Genomic DNA, 25321 nt, shown 5'->3' with positions numbered 1-25321 from the left:
CGCAAATGTCTCATATGCGTATAAAAAAATATCTCAATTTGCGTGTCGTTACTTTTTTGTGATAGTAATTGTTCGGTTAAGGGTTTAGGGGTCATTTTGATTCTTTATGGGACTAAATCAAACTCGAAATTGTCAAAAAATTTACGAACTTGAATCGTTAATTTTTTGTTGGTAGTGGAACTTGTGACCTCAAAGTCACATGGTGAATCTCTTACTAACTATACAAAGTACTTTATGTTTACTTCTATGCATATAATTTATGATAAGTGAACGAAATATTAGAGATGAAATTGAAAATTTTGTCTCTAAATTAGGGACAAAATTAAAAAATCCGTCTCTAAATTAGAAACAAAATTGAAATTCGTCTCTATTTGATGTCATTATAACAACAAATAATAATAAGAGTGTCTTCAAATAATTTTATACATGATAGCAAAAACTAATTTACATATAAATTAACAACAAAATGTAGCACAACTTGTTTCCAATGGCAACAAATAATTAAAAAAAAAAAAAAAAGTTATCATCTAGCAACAATAGTTTAGATGACTTGTTCCTAATTGCAACAATTCAAAAATTCATTGCCTTTGTTTGTTTCTAAATCAATACAAATAAAATATTTGTTGTCATAGTTTGTTATTATATGGCAACAAGAGAAATATATGATGCCATCTAGTAACAACTAGTAAGACAATTTGTTTTAATTAAATAACAACAAATCAAAAACATGTAGCCATTTATTATTAAAAAGCTAAAGCATAACATGTCACTTTTAATTAGGCAATGAAATAAATTATATTCGTTGCTATTTAGCAATATTTTATAAATCTGTTGCCAAACTTAGATGCTAAAAAGCTTTTATTTTTGTAGTGACCATGGGTGTACCGATGGGAAGACAAAAATTAAGGAGTGTATCAATGGAAAAAGTCAGAACCACAGGTGTACCAATGAGAATTTCTCAAAAAAAATTAATTAAATATACTTTTATCTTTTATTATTCCCCTTTCCAGGTTCAACACATGGTATTTCACCCATTTTTGTTGTAGGTTCTTCCTCCGTTAAATATTAATTGCAATAAAGGAATTTTTTACATGTCACAAATAATACCCCTTTATTGCAATTATTATTTAACGGAGAAAGTATTAAAAATCTTGCAAATACCTCTTTGAGATAATTTTGAATGTATTTAGATACGCATATGCTCTTCATTCTTCCCTAGAAACTCCAGCTATCAGTCTTAACTATCACTGTCAAAACGGTTGGACGGTTCGGGTTTGATTCGGTTTGAAATCGGTTCGGTATTAAATCGGGTCGGTTTGGAATCGGTTTAAGTGTCTTGGGGGTCGGTTCCAGTTCGGTTTAAATAGTTATCGATTTTGTTTCGGTTTATTCTTGAGCGTTTTAATTCGGTTCGGGTTGTAAACAATCTGGGTAGTAAACGGTTCGGTGTAGACAGGTTGCAGTTTGTTAACGGTTCGGTGTAAACGGTTTTATCCTGATTTAAATAGTTTCGGGTTGGAAACGGTTTCGGGTTAGAAATAGTTAGTTCGGTTCTTTTTTGGTTCAGTTTATAATTGGTTCGGTTCTTTTTCGGTTCAGTTTATAATTGGTTCGGTTCTTTTTCGGTTCAGTTTATAACTGGTTTGGTTCTTTTTCGGTTCAGTTTTATAACTGGTTCGGTTCTTTTTCAGTTCAGTTTATGGCAAGAGGATTTTTAGGGGCAAGAAGATATTTTATACTATGATAATGATTTGGCAGGAAGATATTTTATACTATGATAATAAATTTTCAATAAATATTAATTTGGCAGGAAGAATTTTTGTACTATGATAATTAAATTTCATAAAACACCTTTTAACTTGATTTTAATATTCTCTTTATAGTTAGCAGTTTGTAGCCGATTCGTTTATAAGCGGTCCGGTTCAAAAACGATTCGGTTTGCAAGCGATTCGGTTTATAAACTGTTCGATTTATATACTGTTCGGTGCAAACGGGTCGTCGCGGGTTGTTATCGGTTTAGTGTAAACGGTTTTTATCTCGGTTCAAACGGTTTCGGATTAGAAACAATTCGGTTCTGTTTCGGTTCAGTTTGATTTCAGTTTTGTTTAGAACTGGTTCAGTTCAACGGGTTCGGTTCTTATTATGGTGAAATGTTATTCGGAACGGTTCGGTTTTGGATTCATTCACATACGGTTCGAGTCGGTTTGTTTCGGATAGTTAAACGGTTTCGGTTTAAAATTTGACAGCACTAGTAATTACAATTATGCTTTTGGTAGTTGTAGCATTTATTAACCGTTTAAGTACCTTTAATATAACATCTTGAAATTCTTAAATTTAAAAAATACACATTAATAAGAATCTTTAAATCATCTTATTTGCAATTTTATTTTTTTTGGTCAAATTGAAATTAAATTAGATTTGATGAATGGGATGGATTAGCCAAAATTTTTTTTAAAGATAATGGGGTTGACCATAATTTTGGCCCTTGGCGTTTTGGATTTTTCAAGCCAAATTCGGGTCAGGCCTCAAAATATATCGGGTATTATGGGTATTACGGGCCACTTAGTCCGATCGGAGTATTTATTTATTTATTTATTTATTTTCTGTGTTCTTGCCTTCAATCAACATCAAACAACTGAAACAACTGTGCAACAGTGAAAATATCGTTGACTTTTTTTGGCCGGGTTTCAGAAGATCATTTTCAGCAGTAATATTTCATCTCAACCCCGATTACTCAGGTATTAAATTCCCATATTTCTCCTAATTTTTTGTATTTTAATCTGAATTATCAGTGGAATTTCGCAGTTATTATTGTTTATTATTGAACTTGGATGATTTTAATTATTTTTGTAGAAACTCCTAATAAGTTCATTATCAATTGAATTATACAATTCATAGCACTTTGTAATCTTCTAATCAAGTACGGAGTACTATAGAATTGTCAAGTATTAGCTTTTGTTACTTTATAAGAATACTACAAGAGGGGGGGTTGAATTGTAATTTAGGAGAATTGGGTCAAATATTCGCGGAATTGATAAAACAAAGCTAAAGGAACTTAAAGATAACTCAGAGAGATTTTACGTGGAAAACCTCTTGGCCCTAACAAGAGGAAAAACCACGACCACTTGCGATTTTACGAATGATTCTTCACTATAACAGGGCAAATAACCTATTACAAACTAAGAATCAATCTTCAAGTTCCTCTATGAACTTGAAGTTCCCAGCAGCAAGTCCCACTACTTGCCACTCTTCTCTTCTCTATTCTCTTCTCTCTTTCTCTATTGAATCCTCTTAGAGTTCACTCAAACTCCCAATTCCCAAATTACAACTCAAGTAAATAAAACTCTAGTGAAAGTAATTAAGAAAAACACCTAAGTGGAATGCGACTCTTATCTCGTGTTTTAAAGCAAGAAAGATAGAAAAATATATTTGAGCAAGGGTGAAATTATTCCAAGAATAATCCTGCTTTTTATAGGAAAACTTTGCTTGGTAAAAACGCCACACTTCCCACCACTTTCGCCACCACTGCTTCATATCAACGCCATTACCATTTACCACTTCCAATTTGTTCAATCATGTCCTAGAAACCAGGACACGTTTTAAACCTTAAGGAAGCAACTTATGCGTAAGTGGTGAAGACTAAGTCAGTAAGTAGTTGCATAAGTTTAGGAAAGTAGTTTTCAAAAGATATTTTTCTGGAAACATTAATATTAACTCAAAGGATAAATTTCGAAAAGATATTAACTTATAAAATCAGAAAAGATATTATCCAAAACCGATTTTCCTATTTTCTAGCAAACTACCAAATTCTATCTTTTTGACAAAATCAAATCGCATTCCACTAAGTATTAATTCCCAATTAGACTCACTTACATAAAACCTAAAATATAAAATATTTCAGACTTTATATTTTGCTTAGAAGTCTCTTCTCCGAGTCTTCTTTCCTTAGCCTCTGCTCTGAAGCTTCAGTTCCTTTACAGGAACACTGCAACTAATCTCTTTATTCTTTTAGCTCTACTTTCCTTGCTTTACCTTGTTCCTGCAACTTGTAATGAATAAGACTACAAAAACTCAGCAAGACATTAGTCCATTTATTTGACTTGTGTTATCATCAAAACATCAAGGGCAACATTTATCATTATGGTACACAAGATATTGTATATGTAAAGAATTTGCAGCCTATAGGCTATAGGGGGGATAAACAAAATTTACAGTCTGATAAAAATTTAAGGATGAGACTCTGTGCTGTGTTCATCGTAGAAAATCTGCACTTACAATTCGATGTTATCAAAGCTGCCACTGATAACTTCTTGTTGGGAGTAATGCAAGTCGAAAGATTCGATTGTATTAAGCTATGTTTGATGATAAGTTTCTTTTCGTGCTTGCCCTGGCAAGGCGGAATTGCCCTGGGGGGTGGGGCGAAGAGAAGTAGGCTATTCATCAAACTAGTTAACTTCGTACTTTCGTAGTATCCCACTTGCCTGGTCATGGCAAACAGACCAGGCAAAGCTTCAAACAACTCCGTAGCTTTCTACCTCTCGCGCCCGGTAGGGCTGATTTGCCCGGTCAGACCGGGCGGAGCCAAAAACTGGGATTTTGACCTGTGTTCTTCGCGCCCGACCAGGCAAGGGCTCGAGAACGTGTTTTTGTTCGGGATTTGATTTCCTTATTTTGATTTCTTCACATAACCTATATATATATATATCAAACCTTTGAAGCTTTGATACACACAAAATAATAAACCTACAAACAAAAGGCCAAAAACCCTAAACCTCCAAAAGAGATCTGAGCAGTTCTTGGTATAATTCCAATCCTTCATTCGGGGTACAGATTTGAAGGATCGTTGTGTTACCTTTGGGGAGAATTCGTCATTGAGAACCTCGCACCGGTGGTGGCGAAATACGCTTCTAGGGCAGCCGTAAAACGCGTCACAACGTATTGAGATCTATATTCAAAGTAACATCTTTACTTGCTCTTGTTATTATTTATTTTGATTGCAATAGTTTATTTCCAACACCTCTCTCCTGAAAATAAAATTGGCCGAGGTGGATTTGGAGTTGTTTACAAGGTATGTTTGTGTAATTGATGGATAACACACTAGGTGAAAAAAGGAAATTGGCACCAGTTCAAAACCCCTCAATGCCACCGGTTTGAACCGGTGCCAATGTGGGGGGGGGGGTGTGCCATTTAGTGGATGAAAAAGCCACTGGTTTGAACTGGTGGCAAAAATCGAAATTGGCACCGGTTAGCTGGAGCCATAAAAGACCACAAAAAATTAGTTCAAAGTTTTCCAAAAAATCCCAAAAAATCATTTTTTTTGTCTTTTTCACTTAAAATTTATATTGACTACAGTAAAGAAGAACAACAAAATATAAATCAACTATCATTCAATATAATCGAAACAGTATATAATAGAAAAAAAAATTACAATATAGATCTATAAAATTGATCAATTACAACATATAAATAAAATAAAATAAATACAAAAAAAATCAAAAAAAAAAAAAAAATTTACAACATCACAATAAAAAAAACCCATTCAACATCTAAATCAATATTCTTGATTCTTCGATTATGTGCACTATTTTGGGCTTACAAAGCAATACTCCCTCCGTCCCCAATTGTTTGCCCCAAACCATAAATCCACTTTATTAAGGCTTTGGGCAAAAAATGGTGCACATGGGTTGGCGCAAATATCAATGAGGAGAGAGATAGAGAGAGTGCAAGTGGGAAAACATGCCAAAAGTAGTATGGGACAATCTTTTGGGGACACCCTAATATAAAAAGGAAAGTGGAGCAAACAATTAGGGACAGAGGGAGTAGTATACCTACGCCAATTAAAATTAAACATCCAACATAAATCGATTAAACTGAATTAGCTGCGAAAAAAATAATTAAAAAACCCAGAAAATAAAAAATCAAATCAAATTAAAATCGATTAAAAGAAAAAAAATAAAATAAAAAAAAATCGAAAATCAGTTAAAAACCCAGAAAAAAAAATCAAATTTAAATCGATTATAATAACAAAAAAATCGATTAAAATAAAAAAAATGATTAAAATAAGTTTAAAATCCCAGGAAAAAAAATATATAGAATTAAAATAAGTTAAAACATCGATTAAAACAAACCAGAAAATCGAAAATCAGTTAAAAACCCATAAAATAAAAAAAATTAAAATCGATTAAAATAAAAAAAAAAATCGCTCAAGACATCGATTAAAATAAAAAAAATCGAATTAAAATCGATTAAAATAAAAAAAAATCGATTAAAATAAAAACAAAAATTGATTAAACCCTATCTTGCTCATGCATGAGTTCTTGGTGGATTAAACCAAAAAAATTTCGAAGAATCCCAGAAAAATCAATTAACATAAAGCCTAGAAAATCAATTAATCATAAAAAATTTCGAAAAAACCCAGATTAATCAATTAAACCCAAAAATTTCGAAAATCAATTAAACGCAAAACATTTCAAAAATCAATTATCCCCAGAAAAAACCAATAAAAATCAATAAAACCCAAATTTCGAACAATATTACAATAATAAAACCCCAAAAAACAAGGCATTTAACACTAACCTCAAATAATCAAACCCAAAAATCAGAGAAAAGGATAACGAGAGAAAGAGGAGATAAAAGAACGAAAGAGAAAGAGAAAGGGATTGATAGATTAGAGAAATAGAACGAGAGAAAAAGGAGATGAGAATGAAAAATCAGAGAAACAGGGATGAAAGAGGAAGGGATGCGAGAGAGAATGAGAAGCGACGATTTGAGTGGAGAATGAAAAAGCGTTTTTTTTTTAATAAAAGGCTCGACACCGGTTCAAACCGGCGGGCTTTATTTTTTGCCACCGGTTTGAATTGAACCGGTGCCTTTTTTCCTGGTTCATAAACCTGCCAATTTTTTAGCCCATTTTTGCCACCGGTTTGGACTAACCGGTGGCAATTAAGGGGTGCCTTCTTCATTTTTTCTACCAGTGACATATAAAAACTGTTATTTTTTCTTCTTTTTTTTTTATGTTGAACTTCATACCAGTAATTTCTTCTTGTCAAACAAACAACTTATAGGGTTCACTTTCAAATTTAGGGAACACTTGCAGATGGACAAGCTATAGCTGTTAAGAGGCTTGCAAGTCCCTCAGAGCAAGGAATTAGGGAATTCAAGAGTGAGGCATGCTTAGCAGCAAAGCTGCAACATAAGAATCTTGTCAAACTTCATGGATTTTGCTTAGACGGAGAAGTAAAATTACTTGTATATGAGTTTGTGCCAAATAAAAGCTTTGACCGATTTCTATATTGTATGATTTCAATTACAACCTGAACTTTGTTATAAAAGGCCATGTTGGAAAATGCATATTATATACAACTATTTGTGAAAAGTTCTGATTTCTTGATGACTTACTTCTTGTCCTGGCTGATATTGTAGGTACAAACAGGGGAGTCCATTTGAAGTGGGAAACTCGACAAAGGATTGTAATGGGAATTGCAAGAGGACTTCAGTATCTTCATGAAGATTCCAGATTCAGGATTATCCATCGCGATCTCAAGCTTAGCAACATATTATTGGATGGAGAAATGAACCCCAAAATTGCAGATTTTGGAATGGCAAAACTTTTCGAGGCAGACCAAACTCAAGGAAATACTAGTAGAGTTACTGGAACATTGCAAGTTTGATCCCTTCCTATCTCCCCCTCCTCCGGATAAAATTCATAGCCCCCCGACCCTTAATCATGAAATCTCATGATTTTTTTATAAAAATTGCGGATGCATAATACTGATAGAGTTATGGGAAAGAGAATGTTGGAAAGCTTAATTATATTGATGTGATTCCATGAGTATATATAGTACATGAGTAAGCAATATAATACGACTAGATACATTGGAGTACTTGTCTAGGAACATTAGCTAAGAATAAGGGATATCTTTGACTATCAATCTAAAGAGTAAATCAAGGGATTGCTAACTATAAACAATATCAATAAATATGATTTGATCAAATCCTTTACAAATACTGCAGTGGTTACATGGCTCCTGAGTATGCTTCAACTGGATTTTTCAGTCAAGTCTAATGTTTTTAGTTTTGGAGTCTTACTTCTAGAGATTGTGAGTGGACGCAGGAATAGTGTAACTGATCTAAACATAGAAGATGAGAACTTACTAGATCATGTAAGCTTTAATCATAAAATATTATCCGCCTGAAAAATAAAAATAAAAGGAAAATCACTGCCTCTGCAAGAAAAATTTAACAGATAAAGCTCTTTAACTGTTGTTATGTTTTCATAAGGCATGGAAGTGCTGGAATGATGGGACCGGTTTAGAGTTGGTGGATCCAAATCTTGGAGGAAATTTCTCAATCCCTGAAATTGAAAGATACATCCATATTGGATTATTGTGTGTTCAGGAAGATGCAGCTAGACGACCAGCAATTGCATCAATCTTGTCTATGCTCAGTAGCCAGTCAGCTGTTCTGCCATCTCTGACAGCGCCTCCAGCTTTTCCGTATAAGAGAAACCTTCCTCAAGCCTTGAGTGCAAGTAATGCTCATTTTACAGAGGTGTTCACTAATGTGAATGGCAGGTAATTCTATTACATGGAAGCTCTGTTACTTAGAAGGCTGATTGATTACAATGCTTGAAAACTCTATGTAGGGATTCTTTTACACAATTTATTTCCTTCATGTCAATGAATGATAATTATACTCAATATTTTGCTTGTTAACACAGCATGATTCTAATAATGATTTTCTGATTTTGCTAGACATTATTATTTGTTAACACAACAATTGATTCTACTTTGATGTGGATCCAAAAGTATCTCTGTGTGTGTGTGTGTGTTTTTTTTCCCCTGAACATAATAGTTTAATTTGCTAAAGCTGAACTGAGCTGAACTGAATTGTTTATGAGAAAAGGAAATTAGGAACTAAACTAAACTGAACTGATTGGAGCTAAACTGAAATGAATTGAACTAAACTGAAATTAAGCTGAAGAGAACAAGCCCTATGATTGCATGATTGTAGGTCTGTAGCATATAAATGTTTATACATGATGATGCAATATTTCAGTTTCCTTTTTTACTTCCCATATTTAGCATCACTTTGGGAGGGTCTCTACAAATCATCATATGGTGTAACAACAGTTGGCTACTATTATATTGCAATAAATAATACTGTAATTATAAAGCTGCAGACACAGTTGTAACATTAGCAGCATCTCTATTATCGAGGGTAGAGCTCTGTCACAGAAGCTTCATTAACTGATAATGATCTGCTATTTGATTGATCTGAGGAATTGTCTTGTGAAGGTTCACTTAGTAGCATGGGACGGTTTTGTTTGAAAAATGCTGGTTGCAAAGGCGCTTCCAGGGTCATAGTGTTGCTACTTAGCATAAGAGATACTGAAGACATAGTTGGTCTATCGGCCATGTTATTCTGAACACACAGCAAACCGATGTGTATGCATCTCAGTATCTCAGCACTAAAAGCAGGGGATAGTGCAGGGTCTACAAGATTCCACGCTTTGCCTTCTTGCCAGTTTTTCCATGCCTAAGACATCATAATTTAATGTTAAGAAACTAGTTTGATATGTGTTAATCAAGTTTTACATAAGCTGAGTGTAAGAATAAATGATAACACTTACATAAGCAAGCAGACTTTCCTGTTTTTCTCCAATTTGGAAAGAGCTAATCTTTTGGCCGCTTACTATCTCCAAAACAAGTACACCAAAGCTAAACACATCCGACTTCAATGACACCTGACCTTGGATCAAATACTCCGGTGGCATGTATCCACTGTAACAAACCAATGTCATCTTTCAAAGTTAAAGTTTCAAACAATTAATAGTAATCCCAACATGAAAAAAGCTGCTAATGTTATGATACTTACTGAGTACCAACTACTTTGCTTGCTACTGCTTGAGATTGGTCAGCCTTGAACAACTTTGCTAGGCCAAAATCTGCAATCTTAGGGATGAATTCAGCGTCTAGCAGAACATTAGCAGCTTTCAAGTCACGGTGTATAATCCGCTGTTGTGAATCTTCATGCAGGTATAGGAGTCCTCTAGCAACGCCATTGATAATTTTAAGCCGCGTATCCCAGTGCATAGATGCACGGTGCTCTGGGTCTGTAATTATGTACAAGCCTTAGATGATTTGCCAAACTACTAATGAAAAGAAAAGGATAGAACAACTTTAAGCAGTAAATACTAACCAAAAAGAAAGGCGTCAAGGCTTTTATTGACGACAAACTCATAAATGAGAAGCATTTCATCTTCTTCCAAGCAGAATCCGAGAAGTCTCACTAGATTCCCGTGATGCAGCTTTGCTAGGGTCAGAATTTCATTTTTGAACTGCTCTTCCCCTAGAACTGCATGTCGTTCGATCCTCTTCACCGCTATTTCTTGCCCATCAGTCAGCTTCCCCTGATAATAGATGTTACAAAGATTTATTCTTATTAGCTCTTGCATTTGATATTATATATCCTAAACAATTACCTTGTAAACAGTGGCGGATCCACCTTTTCCGAGCATATTTTCAACAGCAAAGTTCTCTGTTGCAACCTTAATTGCCCCTGTACTGAATTGTAAGGATTGAAGAGTGTCCATTTCTTCCTCTATACAAATCATATAAATAATATTACAAGATTAGATTTGTAGTTTACTAATAATATTGGACTGCTACAAAGAATTCTTGCTTACTGTCAAAATTTCCTGAAAACTTTATCTGCTTCTTCCTTCGTCCAAAGATACAGAAGGAAGCTATGATAAGGATGAGTACTAATGATCCAACAATCGGAACAACGGTAGCAATGATTTTATGTGACTTGCTACTACTTGCACCTAAAAAAACATAACACAAATCCATGATACAAGTTAGGACTAATTATAATACTGAAAGAGAGCTAAATTTACCAGAGAAAAAAAAAAAAAAAATCTACATATTTTCTTACCTTGAATAGAAGTAGTGGCATTTCTGCTGGAGGCAGGTGGAGTAGCTATGTAAGTTACATTCTTATAGAAAGGATAGAGCTCATACCGAAGATTGCAACTAGCCGAAACCACTCTTCCTCCTTTAGCCATAAAGAAAGGACTAGTGGTGATAAAATACTGTGTGAAGACACTCAAAGTGAGATTTTGCACACACTTAACACAATCGAGCCTAGTCAAGTCAGGACTACACTGAACTAGACCATACAAGGATTGATTTGCAGTGACTTTCGTGTTTCCGGTAGCAAATTTAAGAACAGAATTACCTAAGGAAGCCTTGTTTTGCAAAGAGGTCATTAACGTAGTAAGAGAACTATTGAACTTGGGGATATTATCAGTAATATTGCCATTAAACCCAAGAGCCCAATATGGCCTATCTGTTAAAACATGAAACAGACTGATGTTTGTGTAATATATTACACAGTTGTCAGAATACCCGATCGCCTTCATACTGTTGGGACAGACTGAAAGCAGACTAGAAGCAGAAGAACTGACACAATCACGACAATCATCGACTGAGATATCGGCCCTGCAGAGAGCCATGGCTTCGACTTTGTTGGGTTGTTGACCGGCGGTGAAGTTATAGTAACCATAGGTGATTTGGGTGTCTGAAGACATAGACTTGAGGGTTGTTTTAAGGTTTGTTAGATAAGCATTGGGAGTGGAGTGATTGTCTCCACACAAATTATAGAGAAACTCAAATAATTGAGCAGAAGTTTTGGGAATGACATAAAATAGTTGAACCAAAAATACTAAGAAGAATAATTTGGTTAATTTCATATTTGCTGTGAATGTGATTCAGATGGTAGCTAACAGAGGTCTATAAATAATTTTTAAAAGACGAAAAGGGTAAATTCGGGTCATAAATAAATATTATATGATGAAAAGGGTAAATCGGGCCACGGGTTGTTATCATACGAGTCATAGCGAAGTTGCCTTATATTCTGTTGCTATCTATAAAAAACTTGGAGTGTTACAACTTGCAAGAAATTATTACTAGTAGTTAAATAATGGTTTTATTTTATGGTACATATGGTAATAACATATTTTTTTTTATTATTATTATTTTTTTTTTGATGAGATAACATAATATTAATAATGCATTGCTATTTGGTCAAAGCCGCCACTCCGTTAATAAAAGAATGCAGAACACCACTAGTGGAGCATTGTATGGAACTATGGGTTTGGTGAGTTGTGGTTTTGCTATTTGGAACAATCAGGGTGTTTGCTGGTGGTGGAGCTAGCTAGGTGCGATACGATGGATTAGTATGCCGTCTGTTACATTAGATTCGTCTTATAAGAGAATTTTTACTTTTTTAAGTTTTGATTGGGTGTGATGCAGTAATTTATGAATTCAATCTTAATCCATACATCTTTTATCCACATGTATATGTGAATAGGGATTGACTATTTCACGTTAAAGGAAGAAGAAAACTAACATATTTGACTATTCAAAATAATTGTATAAAGTCATTGAATAATTACATTTCCATTAGCACGCATGCTTCATTTCCACCATAAGATAAAAGATAAGCTCTATTTGATATTTTTTGGGTGCAAAATGTGGTAAACGGTCCTCTCCTAAAGTACTAGGATTAGTTAAAACTTGAAAGTGGAACACTATACTTGTAGCAATTTGGATAAAACTCCAATAATGAAAAAGTGGATTAGACACTTAGATTTCAAAGAAAATGTAAGAAACTTCAATATTTTAAGCTGAAATTTCTCAAAAAAAAAAAAAAAAAAAAAATGTAAATCACTCTCATGGTTGGTTTGGTTTTATATATGTTAATATTGTATTCATATTAAATCTATTTTGTATTGTGTATATATATTGTCTTATAATCAATGCAAGGTCTAAGTCGTTTTCTCCACATCTTTTTCCACTTTAACATGATATCTAAGCCTCTCTAATTTCTAGAGAATTTTTTTTTCGATCTTGGTTTGTTCTTCAATTTTTTTTTTTTATTTTTTTTTTTCCCGCAAGCTAATTTCTTAGTGAGATTAGGGCTTCAATTTTTTTTTTCATAAATTCTTTTTGGTTGAATTTAAGGTTTACAATCTCTAATTTTTGGTCAGTTTGTGCCTTTGTGGTGCGCATATTATGTATGTGTGTTGTGTTGTACGCTGCCTTGTGGTGTGCGTATGTTGAGATTTTTTGGTGCTCCGTAGGTGCGCTGATGTTGTGATGTGCTGCTATTGTGGTACGCTGTTGTTGTTTGCGTGGTGTTGTGGTGCTACGCTTTGGTGTGTCGTGTACGTTGTTCTGTGGTGCGTGTGTGCAGTTGATATTGCATGTTTTGGCTCAGTTTTTGAGTGATACGCAAGTTTCTCATTGGGATGCGGTTATTCATGTCTTACGGTACCTTAAGGGTGGTCCGGGACAAGGCATCTTATTGTGACCTATGAAGGATTTACACCCGACGGAGTTTTGTGACAGTGATTGGGCGACGTGTCTTTTTTGGCGTTCCTTTGGTCAGGTTATTTTTTGTTTTTAGGTCATTTGTCTGTTTCTTGGAAGACTAAGAAACAACCTACAGTTTCCCGATCTTCGGCTTCATGCGAATACAGATCTATGTCAGTCACTACTTGTGAGGTTAAATGGTTGAAACAGTTGTTGTTTGCTCTTGGTGTTGATCATTCGAAATCTATGCAGTTGTTTTGTGATAGTCAGTCGGCCTTGCATATAGCTAAGAATCCGGTGTTTCATGATCGTACGAAGAATAATGAGGTAAATTGTCATTTTGTACGTGATGAGTTGTTGAAAGGTAATATTCTACTTAATATGTTTCGACGAATCATCAGTTGGCAGATATTATTACGAAGGCTTTTGAATGACAACGGTTTAGATTTTTGTTACACAAGTTGGGCATTCGTGATCTACATGCTCCAACTTGATGGGGAGTATTATTAGAAGTCAGTTTGGTTTTATAATTGTTAATATTGTATTTATGTTAAGTCTATCTTGCTAGGATTTTAGGCTTGTTAGGTTTCCTTTTGTATTATTATGTATATATATATTGTCGTATAATCAATGCAAGGCCTAAGCCGTTTTCTCCACTTTAACACTAATTATTTGAACCCAGTATTTTAACATATTCTAGTTGTAAATTAAACTCATGTAATGTGATTCACTATTATATTATTCCAAAATATAGGATGCGTCTATTCTCCTAAATTTTAGTAAATAAAGCCATAAACATGACTAAAAGGAAAGAGATATAATAATAATAATAATAATAATAATAATAATAATAATAATAATAATAATAATAATAATAATAATAATAATAGTAATAATAATAATAACGGACTTTTCACCACATACCACTGAGTTTTAACTTAATTCACCATATACCACCAAAAACTTTCTAATTCACCATGTACCACTCAATTTCTTTACATTACCATAAAATACCTTTTTTGGCAACTGCCGTTAGTTTGCCGTTAATCTGTCGTTTGGGATAATTTACTAATTCACCATATACCATTAAGTAAAAATTTATTTCACCATATACCATGAAGTTAAAAGTAATTTCACCATATACCCAAAATTTCCGTCGGCTACTTTTTTCATATATAAAAAAAAGTATATAAACGTAGTACTTGAGGGATTAAAGTAGCAATTCACACTTCTAAAAGCATTTGCAAAGATGTCCACACACTTAAAATAATCATCATCATCTTACAATTCTCCGTATGTAAGAGTGTCAAACAAAGCTTGCTGTTGTGGTACGAATTTTGCAATAAGGAGCTTTGATTTGGCAAAAAATTCACAAAGGTTGTACTATGAGTTTGATGTATGAGAGACATTCAAATAGTGCAAGGGTAATGCCGAGAAATATGTCCTTTCGGATTATCCACAAAGGTTGTACTATGAGAAGTATGCTGACACAAAATCCATAGGTTCAAGTCTTTGAGTGTAAATGACTTTTAGACCATGCTTGCAAGGTATCCCTGATCCTTGCCATTTCCTACACCAACAACTCATATTCAATTCCCTAGTGTGATAAGGAACTTGACATGACCACCCCTGACTTCAAACTCTCAACTTCCACCTGACAGAACTTAGACTCATCACTTCTTGTCTCCAAAACTCCTTTAACAAACTCTGTCAGTTCAGTAGGTTCCTTGTCAATTGCTTTATCAAACCTAGCACCTACCTATACTTTTCATGCACTAATTTCTTACATTTGATTAATTCCAAAAAAAATAAAAAAATAAACACACACACACACACATACACACACACAACAAACATGGTCTTAGGGTATATGGTGAAATAACTTTCAAATTAATAGTATATGGTGAAATAACTTTTAACTTAATAGTATATGATGAATTAGTAAATTACCCCAAACGGCAGACTAACGACAAACTAACAGCAGTTACCAAAAAAGGCATTTTGTGATAATGTATAGGAATTGAGTGGTACATGGTGAATTAGAAAGTTTTTTGTGGTATGTGGTGAATTAAGCTAAAACTCGGTGGTATATGGTGAAAAATCCGTAATAATAATAATAATAATAATAATAATAATAATAATAATAATAATAATAATAATAATAATAATAATAATAATAATAATAATAATAATAATAATAATAATAATAATAATAATAATAATAATAATAATAATAATAATTATTATTATTATTATTATTATTATTATTTTAAAAAAATTTTAAAAATAATTTAAAAAATAATTTTTTTTAAAAAGCCAATTTAAAATAGTTTTATACGTGCAAACTAAAAGAGTACTTGTCAAAAAAAAAAAAATAAATAAACAGATTAGTAAAATACTAAAACATACCATCCCTCCATATTTAATTACTTCCTTCACTTTTCTTTTGCAGCCTTATTTATTACTTCCTTATCATAGTTAAAGCTTTTCATATTATATATTTCTCCTCCTAACTTTCATACTTTATTTTTTTAAACCATTAGCACTTCATTCATATTTTATTGTTTTCTACTAATTTTTGTAAGAACTCCGTTAATGAAAAAATGGAGCAACGAAAAAATACGGAGGGAGTATGCTCCAAGTAGATAAGATAATTAGATTCATGTAATAAATAAGGATGTAACCATTGTAAGTATTTAAATCACTCCATATAAAGACTATAATTACTTTTAAAAATACACTGTACTATTTATAATTTTACAACTAGTTTTTAGGCCTCGGGCGATGCTTCGAGTTACTTAATTATATTTAAATTTAATAAAATATGGTATAGCTGAGTGGCTACCAATATAGTTTTAAAACTTGAAATCTTGAGATCAAACCTTGTCCAATCCATATTTTGGAAAATTTGCAAATTGCAGCCATTTAAAGTTCGTATTTTGTAAATTGCAGCCATTTAAATTTTTTTTTGCAAATTGCAGCCCAAAAGTTCGTATAAATTGTAAATTGCAGCCCGATTCAATTTTTTCATCGGTTTACATGTTGAAAAATCTTCGGTTAAGGTTTTATGGGTCATTTTAGTCCCTAAGGACCCGAATTGAGCTCGGAATTAGCAAAAAAATAACGTAAGTGTCTCATATTTACAGTTTCCCACAAATCGATACACTTTTGTTACGCAAAACGAGATACTTGCGTTATTTTTTTGCTAATTCCGAGCTCAATTTGGACTCATAAGAACTAAAATGGCCCCTAAAACCTTAATCGAAGATTTTTCAACTTGTAAACCGATGAAAAATTTGAATCGGGCTGCAATTTACAATTTATATGAACTTTGGGCTGCAATTTGCAAAAAAAATTTTAAATGGCTGCAATTTGCAAAATACAAACTTTAAAGGGTTGTAATTTGTAAATTTTCCCCATATTTTTAAGCACATAAAATAAAATAATTGAGGAAGGTGCCACGTATCACCATCCAAAAAAGTCACATTGTAGAGCAAGTGCGTGCCCCTCTTCAATGGGAATTGTCGAGTCCACAATCAACCATTGACAGTATCGTTGACGTAAGAAGATGACCACAAAATAAAAATTTAAGAGTAGGTTTAATAGTATTTATTTTTTTTTTATTTTTTTTTATTTGAAAGGTATACGGTACTAGTAATTTCTCTATCTCAGAGAAAGTTTAATTTTATTTAATGGTGTCATTTTCTCATGCGAATTATTACAATAATATTAATTTATTATTAGTCAATATGGATGAGCTTCGTTTGATATTTTGGTCTTTAGGCTTAACTGAAATTCAACCCTTAGGTTGATTGAAATGACTAAACTGAAAATCAACGGAGTAATAAAGTAAGATCCCAAAAGCATAAGAACGAAAGCCTCCTTTTTTTTTTTTTTTTTTAATTGATGTGGTTTAGAATATAATAATTATAAATTCGTAATATATTTTATGTTTGTAAGTTTGTTCACATCTTAATCTCAAAAAACTTATAGAGTACGTATATGTGCAAATCAATGTTATGATAATTGTGAAACAGAGGGAATATAGTTTATTACTCCCTCCGTTTATTTTTTATGCATCACTTGGTGATGCGCGGAGTTTTAGAAGGGTAATATAATATTGTGAGTGGATGAATAATTTATTATACTATAAGTAAGATGGGGACCATGAAAGAGAAAGAATGTGAGGGAGAGTAGATATTTTTATTATATAAGTGGGGACCATAGAGGAGAGAGAAATGATAAAATAATTTAAGTGGAGTTTAAAGTAAGAGAGAGAAATGATAAAATATAGTATAAAGTTTCCAAATAAGGAAGTGATGCATTTAAAAAAAAACACCAATAAAAGGGAAGTGATGCATATAAAAAAAAACAGAGGGAGTAATAACTAACCCGGCCCATAAATAGGGTAACAACTTGTGCCTATAAGCCAAATTGATTGATTACTTGTAGTCTGTTCATCTTCTTTTCTTGGTCATTCATTTGTCAAGCTGTCATGTTCTTGTCCTTCTTGACCAAATGAAAAGGAAAAAAAAAAAAAAAAAAAAAAAAAAAAAACTTCATGTCTAACTGTAATACAAGGAAGTGAGGAACAATGGGTGGTTATTCATTGTCAAATTGTCATGTTTTGTCCTTCTTGACCAAATGAAAAAAAAAAAAAAAAAATCTTGAATAATGGATCAATAATGGATCACGAGTCAAGCTAAGGTAACGAAATTACATACCTTGAATAATTGATCAAGTAGTACCCTAAAGTCTAAGCTAGGACGTAGTAGTCTAGTAGACAATTACCAGTATTATTCCTACAATAATCTTTTAATTTGAAAAAGACAAATTGAGGTCTATTAACATTTAGTGAACTGAAATGAAATGAATTGAATCTAATTAAATTGAACTGAACTAAATAGAGCTGAAATGAATATTTATGAGAAAGAAAATTAGGAGCTGAACTGAAATGATTAGAGCTGAACTGAACTGAAATTAAGTTGAAGTGAACATACCCTAAGTATAATCTTTGTATAATTTATTAGTGATAACTTTGAGCTCAAATCAAAACTACTTCGCAAAGATAACAAAAAGTCACTCCATATTTTTTAACTATTTATACAAAAGAACCAAGAAAATGATATTCAAATCACCGTATTCTTAATTTAAACGTCAGGAAATCTATTTCAAATAAATAGCGTCGTGTTTTGTTACATGGCTAAACTCACGATAAGTCGATAATACATCAATCGATTCACCTGTTTGTGTAAATAATTTAGTAGTCATAAGTAACATGGTTTAATATATACTTCCGCTATATTTTTTTTTATATAGCAACATTTCTCTTTTCACGTATACCGATATATGATTTCAATCGCTAATATCTTTAATTACCAATATGTAAAAATTATAAATATTTGATATTAAAATAGTATAAATCAAGACGAATATAAAAGATCTCAAATTACTATGTATTTGCTTGAGTATAAATCATAAAAAATAGTCAAAGTAAAACACATAAATAATGTAAAAGTCAAACTACTATTACAACTATAATAAAAACGAAGAAAAAACTATTCACTTGACAATTAATTCCGGGTATCCCTTCGACACCTTCTAGGGTCATCTTAAGCTCCATTACCTAGGGTGCAACTCTGTTATCGAAACATTATTGATTGAACCTCCCTCTGATCTTACACTTGACTTAGTCGTTGTACTCCACTCCAAGAGCATATCAGGTAGATTTTGGTCCTCGGTACAAAATGCAGGCTGCGCCGGTACTTGAAGTGTAACAGAATCACTACTCAACATAAGATCGACTGCAGACATCGTTGGCCTGTCTGTAGGGTCGTCTTGGACACACAACAAACCGATGTGGATGCATTTTAATATCTCGGTACTAGAACCGGGTTTTATTACAGGATCTACCAGATAAGAAGCATTGCCTTCAGTCCAATTTCTCCAAGCCTATTATAAACCAATGTTTCAAATGCCATTTATAAATTTTTGTAACATTGTGAAAGAAAGTTATCAAAATATGTCAAATTTTTATTAGGTAACTTACAAAGCTTAAGAGGTTTTCTTGATTGTCCTCATCGTAAAAAAATGAAGTAATCCTTTGCCCGCTTACTATCTCTAGGACGAGTACACCAAAGCTGTAGACGTCTGACTTTACTGATACTTGACGTTCAAGAGCATACTCAGGTGAAATGTAACCTCTGCAAAAACAAGATATTTTATTTCTTGTACAAAGAAATCATAAAAACATAAGCCAATAATAATAATATGGTAGGTAGAGTTTGAAGATTTTGGATGCTTACAAGGTACCGACAATTTTGCTAGCTTGTGTTTGAGTTTGATCAAAGTTAAATAGCCTTGCCATACCAAAATCTGCGATCTTAGGATAGAAATCCTCGTCTAAGAGAATATTAGCTGCTTTGAGGTCGCGATGTATGATTTTTAGTCTAGAATTTTCATGGAGATACAAGATCCCTCTAGCAATGCCATTGATGATTTTGTAACGTGTTTCCCATTGCATAGATTGGCGACTTAATGGATCTGCATTTGATTACGTGTAACAGAATTTTAGACAATCTTATTGATCAATAAAAATCAATTCCCTTAGGGCCTTAGAGGTATCAAATCTAATAGAGTATAAATTATATTCGTGGAGTTCAACCATCAGCTTAAGCTTAAGCTTTTGGTTGAGTTGTCCATTAACATAGTATCGGAGTCAGCATGACACAAAGGTCACGAATGGCCTGTGCTGCATCTCATTCACCCCTCTTCGGGTATGCAAGGGCCTGTGCTGCATCCACATTTCAAGCCTAAATGGCTTTTCATGTGAGGGGGAGTGATAGAGTATAAAACATATTCTTGGCCTCAACTATCGGCTTAAGCTTACCATCATTCTATCAGAAGTTTTTTCACTCACCAAATATAAACTTATCAAGGCTTCTATTAGCAACGAGCTCGTAGACGAGAATCATTTATTTTCTATGTAAGCAAAATCCCAAAAGTCTCACCAAATTTCTATGGTGGAGCTTTGCTAATATCAGTACTTCATTTTTAAACTCTGCATCGCCCTGCCCCGAGTTCGTTACAAGTTTTTTCACTGCTATCTCTTGTCCATCAGGAAGTACACCCTGAAAAATGGATTAGGAAATTAAAAAAATGATGGCTTATTTGTACTCATCCTATCTATCGAGTTGTTTGATTGAATTAGTACCTTATAAACAGAGCCAAATCCGCCTTCTCCGAGCTTATATTCCTCAGAAAAGTTCTGTGTTGCCTGCTTCATAGCTCCAAGACTAAATTGTAACGATTTTATGTCCTCAATTTCATCTTCTGCACTTACCCATTAACAAAATTAGCAACATTATTATATACAAGAAGCAAATTACATAAAAGAATGCTGTAAATTAGACCAAAAATCTTACTGCTGAATTTCACCATCCAAGATTTCCTCAATTTTCTTTTCTTTAATAAGATGCTGAAGATGATACTTGTAGCAAGTAACATAGTTGACACACCAAGTGCGATTGAAACAATACCGACTATACGAGTCTTGTTACTTTTTCGACCTACCATAAGTCATATAATCCATAATTGTTAATTAGTCCAAAATACTTAACAAAGTATTTCAAGCAACAATTGAGATATGAATTATTATGAGTTCGATATTACCTGAAGTAGTAGCAGTATTTGATGGACTGATGTTGAGTGACGACGTAGGCAGAGGATCATCAGGCACATCCCCATAGAAGGAATTGATATCATACCGAACAAAGCAATTTGGTAAAACAAGCATAACTCCAGAAGCCGTGTAATTCGATTGAATACAACACGAAGGGAAATAATCAATTAACTCTTGACTACACTGCATACAACTTCTCTTTGACAAATCTGGTGTGCACTGCACAAGACCGTACAAACTCTGACCACCTGATGTATTAGCCTTGTCTGCAGCATACTTCATCTCTGAATTACCGGAACCAGCTCGATTCTTCAACGATTGCATCAGCAAAGACAGTGCATCACTGAAACCACGAGTATTCGTAACAGGTGGTTTGTCTGCAAGTAACCATGGGTCTACCACATTTTGTACTTTCCCATAAATCGAACGGTTTGAGAAAAATACTGAGCAATATCCACTATACCCAAATCCTTCCATTTGATTAGGACAAACGGTATTAATGAGCAAAATAGCCGAGTTTTTAATACAATTCCGGCATGTATTAACAGGGACATCACCCCTGCATAGGGCTAATGAACTCACTTTGTCCGGTTCGTGTCCTGCTGTTATATTGTAAAACCCGTAGGTGATTCGAGTGTCTGTCGATAGAGAGTTTAGGACTGCTTGAAGGTTGGATTGGTAAGTGCTGTTTGGTGCGTAAGTCGTGTCGCTGCACCACTGCCTGCGGAATGAGCTCTGAGCTGAGACAAACTTGGGCATGGTAGAAGAAATTATGAGACTGAGTACTAAGAAGTGAACATTTGAAGACTCCATATTAGCATTAATTTTGTTTGTCAAGCGATGCAAAAATATTGAAGAAGGAAAAATATATAGTACAAACTAAAGTAAGAAATGGAAGAAAGAATGGTGAATATTTTTCTTGAGGATCAAATTTGGTTAACGAACTAACTAGTCAATGAGATAGAAAAGTTGGTTTCAACTTAATGTTTTCAATTCATGTTGTTTCTTCAAAACTAATGATGCGTAATTAATTATTCCACCCTTTCTTCAATTTCCTTTGTAGCTCGTCTCTTTAATTTTGCCTCATTTTATCTTTAGGGTCAGTTCACATTTACTAAACTGAGTTGAATTGAATTGATTGGAGCTGAACTGAACTTATTGGAGCTGAACTGAACTGAAATTAAGTAAATATGAACAAGCCCTTAAAGCTAAGGATATACGCCTTTATTCTTAAAACCACCCTTTAAATTCCACCACTCTTCTCTATATTACTTTATTTCAACGAAAAAATTACTTAGTAATAAAGTAACATTATTACAGCATGAAGCAAAAAACAAAAGACAGAAGGAGTATATAATTGCAGAAAGAATATGTTGACCAAAAAATATTATTGGTCTATCACTTATCCTCATATAAACATCTATCATCCCATCCATTTCTATTGTTATCATTCTTATGTCACTCTACTTGCTACGCCCTTTATAAATCATTCAAAGAATCTCTTTTTAAATTACTACTTCCCCCGTTTTATTTTAGATGCAATACACACTTTTTCACGGTATTTAAGAAATGTGGGGTTCACATAATATAATACAATTTAAAATGAGATGAGTGGTTGTTAGGAGTGTAATTTAGTAGGCCATATGCTTTAAATAAGGGAAATAATATAGTTTTTCCATAAAGCAATTTTTCTTTTGTAGTGTGTTGCAAATATTGTGACATTTCCTTTTTAGGGAAGTGTTGCAAGTAAAAGAAAATGGAGGAAATATAAGCTTTGATCACGAGATTACAAATTAGGATTATTTTATTTTATTATACAGTATTATAAATTAGGATCTCATTCAATACACTTAAAGTATTCTTCTCTCACAAAAATATTCCAAACGTAACAAAAAAATAAGAAACGGAAGTTTGTTCTCAACTAATGAGCTGAGGTTACTATTTAAAGGTTAGTGGATAGAACTTTCCGAAGGCAGCTTACTTGCTAGTCAACAAGAAGTGGCCATCAATTATTTCGAATTAAGTGACTTAATAAAAAGTTAAGATTGGGTTTGGAATGGAGTGAATTTGATTAAACAATGATTTAATTTACTTCGTTTTATAATGGGTGGCTATGAATTATATACTATTAAATTGGTGACAAAAATGTACTATATTTTTATGGGGTCAAAGGTCAATTATGATGACAAATGTTTTATGAGATTTTTTTTTTATTCAATTGAAGATTATAGTCTAAAGATATTTGAAGTTTTAATAATACAAAGAGAAGAAGTTGTTTAACTATTACGGAGTATTATAATCAAGTTACATGCACATTATGGACACATGTGCATGATCTTCAACATACACTGATACACTCGTTTATTTTAAGAACAAAATAGTAGGATAAATAAACAGAATCTTTTACCAAAATGGCTAGTTTGATAAAAGTATTTACCAAAACGGTTAATTATAAAATTTAATTCTCAAACTAGCTAAATTTATTGATTTGAAAGGATAATCTTTAGGTATTATTTCCATTGAACCGGTTTGGTTCACTTTCTTTATTATTTTTTTTTTAATTTTGTTTTTCTGGTTTTATTTTTATTTCCTTAAAGATTTTTTAAGTTGGAAAATTTAAGCACAAAGCTACTAAGAATGTAAACAATTACAGACTCGCAGAACCCTAATTTCGATAAAAATAAATTAAAATTAAAAGCTCTAATTTTTCATCTTGATCATATCAATCACAAAAATTAGAAATTTCAAGTAGTATTGTTCTATCAATACTACCGCAAATTTATACGACAATAAGGGACTTTAAGGTATTGTTTATCTCAAGTAAAAAAAAAAAAAAAAAAGTATTGCTCATCTTTTTCATGTCTATTAATTCTATACTTTTTTTTATTAATGTTTGTTAATATAAATATATATTTTTTAATTTAGGCTCCAACTTTGTGGACAGCAAGATTGAACAATTTGTGAATGCTCAATTTTCTCTAACTGTGGCAGCAATAGTAACACATATCAACTTGAGGTTTAACTTTCAGATAAGTTACAAGAAAGCTAGGTTAGCAAAACAAAAGGCTATAAGGAACTTATTTGGTGATTGGGATGAATCAAACAAGCAAAAAGACTTGCGTGGACCTGGTCCACAATAATATTATTGTGGACCCGAGGTCTATACACACGCAAGACGCAACTGACATTATATTGAACATAGTGACCATTATTTTTAACATAGTAACCTTAAACTTGAAATACGACGCTATTATCCTAATTTTAACATAGTGTCCTTTATTATTCATATTGATCTGTATATAAAATATTTCATTACAAAATAACCACTTAGGCCTATATATTACCAAAATGATTTTTATTTCAAAATAGTGAACTTTTTTTTAAAATTATGGTGACCCTTTTTTTATTAATAAAACAACCATACTTTCTCTAATGTTAGTGGTCCACAATAAATTAGTGTGAACTAGGTCCATTTAAGAATTTGTATCAAACAAGATTCTCCCTCAATGGATGAATGAGGTTGTAAGAGCAAATCCTGGAACAGTAGTACTTTGGAGATAAGAGGCTAAAAGGAACAACTACGAAGTAATTCTTTTTAAATAATACCTAAAAAAAACCATAAAGTGAACCGAATCAGAGTGAAGTCAGTGAACCGAATCGGTTTAAAGGAATAAAAAAATAAATAATATCCTTTCAAATCAATGAATTTAGCTAGTTTGGGAATTAGATTTTATAATTAACCGTTTTGGTAAATACTTTTGTCAAATTAGCTATTTTGGTATATATTATTGTTTTGTTTTTAGTTACGAATTTATTATTATTTATTAAAAATAAATAACAATATCATACGGAGTAGTATGCTATTGCATGCTTTTGAATTTTGAAGCACAATTAGACCACTCTCACTCATGGTCAAAAAAAAAAAAAAATGTCATTCTCTCTCTACCTACTTTCTCACTCCTCTTTTCCACTTTTTTCCATGGGCGTTTTTTTATACAAGTCCTCACACACTCATGGGCTAAAATAAACCCACAACAAAAGTAAATTTTTTAATAATAACGAATTAAGTAGAAAAATGTGATTTTTCGAAGTGCACAAAAATATAACAAAATGGGTGTTTACTTATAGATAAAAATAAATTATGAACATTGATAATTTTATTTTTGTTTTTAAATACGTTAAATTAGTCAAAATATCTATTTTTAGATTTAATTAGTGGGCTACACAAGTTACTGTAGCATTACAAAAATTCCATCACCTT

The 25321-nt window shown here is 32.7% G+C and overlaps 3 protein-coding genes across 3 annotated transcripts; all 3 read right to left on the bottom strand.

Moving 5' to 3' along the window:
• Window positions 1–8971: 8971 nt before the first annotated feature.
• LOC145577499 (cysteine-rich receptor-like protein kinase 10) lies at window positions 8972–11799 on the bottom strand. The gene is made up of 7 exons (XM_081634978.1): window positions 10939–11799; window positions 10688–10828; window positions 10484–10602; window positions 10201–10411; window positions 9877–10114; window positions 9632–9782; window positions 8972–9537 (listed from the first exon to the last, which is right to left on the bottom strand). The coding sequence occupies exons 1-7, from the start codon at window positions 11753–11755 to the stop codon at window positions 9211–9213; spliced, it is 2004 nt and encodes a 667-aa protein (XP_081491104.1). The 5' UTR covers window positions 11756–11799; the 3' UTR covers window positions 8972–9210.
• A 7015-nt stretch (window positions 11800–18814) lies between these two features.
• LOC145577496 (cysteine-rich receptor-like protein kinase 26) lies at window positions 18815–22075 on the bottom strand. The gene is made up of 7 exons (XM_081634976.1): window positions 21051–22075; window positions 20804–20947; window positions 20593–20711; window positions 20299–20509; window positions 19685–19922; window positions 19429–19582; window positions 18815–19331 (listed from the first exon to the last, which is right to left on the bottom strand). The coding sequence occupies exons 1-4, from the start codon at window positions 21871–21873 to the stop codon at window positions 20354–20356; spliced, it is 1242 nt and encodes a 413-aa protein (XP_081491102.1). The 5' UTR covers window positions 21874–22075; the 3' UTR covers window positions 18815–19331; window positions 19429–19582; window positions 19685–19922; window positions 20299–20353.
• LOC145578319 (cysteine-rich receptor-like protein kinase 10) lies at window positions 19002–20353 on the bottom strand. The gene is made up of 4 exons (XM_081635660.1): window positions 20299–20353; window positions 19685–19922; window positions 19429–19582; window positions 19002–19331 (listed from the first exon to the last, which is right to left on the bottom strand). The coding sequence occupies exons 1-4, from the start codon at window positions 20351–20353 to the stop codon at window positions 19002–19004; spliced, it is 777 nt and encodes a 258-aa protein (XP_081491786.1).
• Window positions 22076–25321: the final 3246 nt, after the last annotated feature.

Source organism: Chenopodium album, chromosome 14 (genome assembly GCF_948465745.1).
Source record: "Chenopodium album chromosome 14, dcCheAlbu1.1, whole genome shotgun sequence".
NCBI lineage: Eukaryota > Viridiplantae > Streptophyta > Magnoliopsida > Caryophyllales > Amaranthaceae > Chenopodium > Chenopodium album.
The sequence above is the reverse complement of the archived record's forward strand: the minus strand, read 5'-3'. Positions and strand labels throughout refer to the sequence as shown.